Source organism: Anarrhichthys ocellatus, unplaced genomic scaffold, assembly GCF_004355925.1.
Source record: "Anarrhichthys ocellatus isolate YVR2014 unplaced genomic scaffold, GSC_Weel_1.0 scaffold2304, whole genome shotgun sequence".
NCBI lineage: Eukaryota > Metazoa > Chordata > Actinopteri > Perciformes > Anarhichadidae > Anarrhichthys > Anarrhichthys ocellatus.
Genome location: NW_022282278.1, coordinates 2,779 through 7,969, shown reverse-complemented (window position 1 = coordinate 7,969; position 5,191 = coordinate 2,779). Strand labels below are relative to the sequence as shown.

The following is a 5,191-nucleotide window of genomic DNA, read 5'->3' as shown; positions in this document are numbered from 1 at the left end:
GTGTGTGTGTGTGTGTGTGTGTGTGTGTGTGTGTGTGTGTGTGTGTGCGTGCGTGTGCAGTATTCTGAAGGACCTGTTACGTGTGCAGCAGAGTATCGGCTACTGTCCACAGTTTGACGCTCTGTTTGATGACCTGACAGCCAGAGAACATCTGGAGCTTTACACTCGTCTCCGTGGCATTCCATGGAAAGACCAGGGGAGGGTCAGTCTCTCACACACACACACACACACAGTTAAACAGTCATTACAACCTAGGTTAACTTTAGGTATATAATACCTAAAAACAACAACACTGTATTGGAATAAATCATCTTCAGTTTGTTCGGTGGTGGGAAATCTTCACACCAGTTCTTCACCTCTGTCCCCTCCACACCTGAAACAGATGCATCGTCATCACCTAAGGTGTTCTCCTTCACCCCCTCTAGGTGGTGCAGTGGGCATTAGACAAGCTGGAGTTGTCAAAGTATGCCGACAAGCCTGCCGCCACTTACAGTGGAGGAAACAAACGAAAGCTTTCCACTGCCATCGCTCTTATTGGATACCCTTCAGTCATCTTCCTGGTAAGAAGTTCAAATATATGTTTTAAGATGAGAGATGAGATGAGATATTCCTTTAGTAGTCCCACAGCGGGGACATGAGCATATAGAGGAGTTTCACCAATCATCATTGTTCCCATTAGAGGAAGACCACAAGAGGACTGTAATGACTCTCACCACAGTATCTCAACATGGACACTATTATTTATGTGGCACCTTGCCAGATCAGGTGTCACAAAGTGCTTCACAAATGAATAAAAACTTTAGGAGCAAGTAACACATTGTGACCATACACTGTCGATAGTACAGGGTTTTTAACAGACGTTTAAAATATTTACAACATCCTCATTGCTGACCGGCCTGATGGCCAGAGGAAGCTAATTTTGTAATATTGTTCATAATAACGCCCCGTTATGGCATATCCTGGTTTTGCCTGTATTGGCCCTGATCTTAAACTCATTACCAGCTGGATCTCCAAGCTCTACTTCTCTTTAGTCATCGTTCATAGATCTCAGCTATTCACTTTGGCGAGTTGTACAAATTGTCCATTTCATGTGTGCATGTGTAGAAGGCGACAGGAAGAACAGTGAAAGTACTGTAATCTTTGAATCCAGTATGTAGTTCTTAGCTTCTGACCTGTGTTGTGCGGGCTTCTCCAGGATGAGCCCACCACCGGCATGGACCCAAAGGGGCGCAGATTCCTCTGGAATTTAATCCTGGACATAATCAAGACTGGACGCTCTGTAGTGCTGACGTCACACAGGTGAGGAAACTCAGTCCTTCACCTTCTACTGTTGTGACTTATCTTCACTTCTGTTTCACCACAGTGTCCTTAATATGTGTTTCACCACAGTGTCCTTAATATGTGTTTCACTTCTGTTTCACCACAGTGTCCTTAATATGTGTTTCACCACAGTGTCCTTAATATGTGTTTCATGCTGTCGTTTACAGTATGGAGGAGTGTGAGGCTCTGTGCACCAGACTGGGCATCATGGTGAACGGCAGGTTTAAATGCCTGGGCAGTATCCAGCATCTCAAGAACAGGTCAGGAGGATGAAGATCAACCTTCCTTTTGTGATTTATAGATGTGCTCTAATCTGCATTGTTTTAAACACAGTTTGGCATTAACAGCTGAGTAAATGGACTTCATTTATTTGGAGACTTGCCCCGAAGGGACTGAACCCTGTTGGGTTTGTGGCAATTTGTTATTATTTCTGGTCTGCTTAAAATCACGTTAGTTGGAGCGAGCTAGAAACATGAAACAATACTTTACTAAATAATGTGCGAGTACTTCCCAAGAAATATGTCTCCAGTCAGCCACATGGTGCCGCTGTAATTAACACCCAAAGTGGTGATTTTGAAAAAGCCACGCCCCTCACACCATTAATCCGATTGACATGAAGTTTGACACACATGTCCAGGTCAATGTGCACTTCAGAAAAGCTTCTTGGACCACTTGACTAGATTTTCGGCCATTTTGAATAAAAACAAAAGCACTTTTTTTACATCTCTAAACCGTTTGATTGCTTCCAAATTGTGTGAGGATCATTATTGGATGAATCTTATCAAAGCTTAACTTTAACGATGTTGACTAATGAACTTTAAAAGGCCATGGCTCTCTTCATAATTTCAATAAAGTTAACAATCCGTGGGCCAATCATTACAAAACTTGCAGGATATGTCCACACGAGTACCTTAAACATACCCGGCCACTAGGGGGCGCTACAAATGATTTGAGAATTTGTTTGTCCAATAAATACAAAACTTGCAGGATATGTTTGATGGCAATGTTGAACCATGTGTGTTGAAATGTTTTGAAATCGCTTGATAGGGGTCTCCACTAGTTCAAGGTCCTGGTGCAAATGTTGCCCTAAATCATGAGAGTGTGTCCAAACATCACCAAACTGCTGGATATCTTTACTTTAGCTGTTGAAACGTGTCCCCAAAGGCCAAGGAATATGACCGTGTGCACTTACTGAGAGGCTACACAAGTATGTAATGGTAATGGACTGTACTTGTATAGTCCATGTACCCACTCACACACATTCACACACTGATGACAGGAGCTACCATGCAAGGTGCCACCTGCCCATCAGGACTAACTAACATTCATACATCGCAGGAACAGCCTGCCGGAGCAGTTTGGGGTGAAGTGTCTTGCCCAAGGACACATCAACATGGACCAGGGATCAAACCGCCAATCCTCTGATCGGTGTGACAGGAAGTTAGCGCCAGCAGGCATTGCTAAGCTAGCTCTCTTTAGAGAGCTCCAGGTCACAGTGGGGTCTGTGAGCATCACTAGCCAGCTAGCTATCCCCGCTGGCACTAACTTTCTGTCTCAACAGTTTGCATTGTTTGCTCTGTTAGTATTTCATGTTTCTATGATGACGTTCCAGGTTTGGGGATGGCTACATGATCACCGTGAGGACAAAGAGCAGCTCTAATGTGAAGGAGGTGGTTCGATTCTTCAACAGGAACTTCCCTGAGGCCGTGCTGAAGGTAGATTACTGCAGCTACCTCTGATTGATTGATGAATATTCACCCCCAGCTTTAGCATTGATGCTAACTTCAAAGTCCAGAAAGTCTTATAGACTTATAGGTGTATTGGATCAAGATCCTTTCCTTTAATAATGGCACGACATGAAGACACTGATTTCATGGAATACCCATTATATATGCTTTAGTCAATACTTTCATATTATCAACAGATCATATGAGTACTTGTTTGTGAAAGGCATTTCTCAAAGGACTCCACCCTTGCATCGTTAACCCCGCCCCCATGTGTTTAAACACCCTCTTCCACCTTGTTTAAACCCCGCCCCCATGTGTTTAAACACGCCTCTTCCACCTTGTTTAAACCCGCCCCCAAATGATGTTTTGTCCTCTTTGATATTTTCCATCTCATATTACATGGGGCACTTTTCTCAATGAGCAGAGTGAGGTATATTTGCAGGAGCGTCACCACACCAAGATCCAGTACCAGCTGAAGTCTGAGCGGATCTCCCTGGCTCAGGTCTTCAGTAAGATGGAGCAGGTGGTGGAGGTGCTGGGCATTGAGGAGTACTCTGTCAGTCAGACCACTCTGGACAATGTGAGTCAGCTTGTAACACTCCGGCTCAACTTCATGCAGGACCTCATGAGGACAAATGATTAAAATAAATCATCTTTATTCCGCTTTATTAGGTGTTTGTCAACTTTGCTAAGAAGCAGAGCGACAACCTGGAGCAGCAGGAGGCGTCGCCCCCGGGTGGTGGACAGTCGCCCCTGCAGCGCGTCCTCAACCTGCTGAAGTCTCGGCCGGCCAACACGGAGCTCAACGCTCTGATCAGCGAGGCCCCAGAGGAGCTGGAGAGCGATGATGACGAAGGACTCATCAGCTTTGAAGAGGAGCGGGTGAGTGCGTTTTCATCTGTGTTTATTTTATTTTACTTTAGTAGTAAACATGAGCTACAGGTCGAGGGTCACAGGGATTTAAGTGCAGAAGCCATGTAGGATGGACCACAACAGAGAAATAGCATCATAAATATTGTCTAATGAACCTCAATGCTGTAAGGAATATAATATATACAATACACAGGCATTCATAAAGTTTCTTTATTGCAAAACACACATTTGAATTGATATTGAATGTTGAAAGCTGAGCTGAGAGAGACTGATGAGACAAGATGAGAGCTACAGGATGTCCTTCTGTTGACTAAATATGGTGAGGTAAGATATTATAACACAGCACAGAGTAAAGCAGTTACACCGTCAGGAGGCAGAGTGCACACTTGGTTTCTCCGTTCTCCTGATGCACAACTATTACACATGCTTAGTGGTAGTAAACATGACGAGTAGATTAACTGACACATAGAATTGCTGGTTGCATGATGTTTGCTGCAGCACAAGCTATCAGACGCTAACTTTGACTGTGCTTGTGTGTTTTGCAGGTCCAGCTCTCCTTCAACACAGACACTCTCTGTTGAACGAGTCGTTCAAAGAGCAGAGACCAGGAGAGCTGCTGATTGAACCCTGAAGAGGACCAAATCTCTCTGCGCCATGGAGCATAGGACCAGTAGTTCACTATTTCAGCCTCAAATTTTGTATCCCAGGATGGCCTGAGGTGGTTTAGGTTAGAACATACAGACAGCGGTGGTGACCTGCAGAGACACAGCAGCAGGAGTGCTCGCATGTGGATTTGAGACTTTGTCCCGGAATGTTTCCATTCTATTATTTCTGTTTGAGAATGTGTCTGAAACACGGCTGCTGAGCACAGTCGTTCCTTTAGTGAATGAAGATGTCTTTGTTGATACAGTACGTTTGACAGCGCCGGTTACTTTGAGTTGGCTGTACGCGCTTCCTACCACAGGGCCTCATGTAACCAGAGCGGGCCCTCGTTACTGTACCAAAGGAGAGCATGCTGTGTTGAATGTGATAACCATCAGTGATGTAATACAGTCTATTTTTCTGTGGCAAGAAGAACGATTTATTTTTGATATTGAAGCAGCTACAGAATGACTTGTGTGATTTATTCTGCAATAAGTGAGGATGCATTTACTGAAATGCACCCTGGGAAGTGCCCGGTGTGGGCATGTGTGTGAGCTGTCGGCCTTCTCTTTGAACTTGATGTCGGAGATATTATTGTGCTGATGGAGAGGATGTAAAGGTGTGGTTAT

At 44.4% G+C, this 5,191-nt stretch overlaps 1 protein-coding gene across 1 annotated transcript; it reads left to right on the top strand.

Moving 5' to 3' along the window:
- Positions 1–6: 6 nt before the first annotated feature.
- LOC116378252 (ATP-binding cassette sub-family A member 2-like) lies at positions 7–5,185 on the top strand (the record flags this gene model as incomplete). The annotated part of the gene is made up of 8 exons (XM_031840093.1): positions 7–202; positions 426–560; positions 1,196–1,299; positions 1,488–1,580; positions 2,933–3,035; positions 3,490–3,627; positions 3,720–3,929; positions 4,466–5,185. Coding segments are annotated over 8 exons (1,015 nt in total), but the record flags the coding sequence as incomplete, so codon positions are not given.
- Positions 5,186–5,191: the final 6 nt, after the last annotated feature.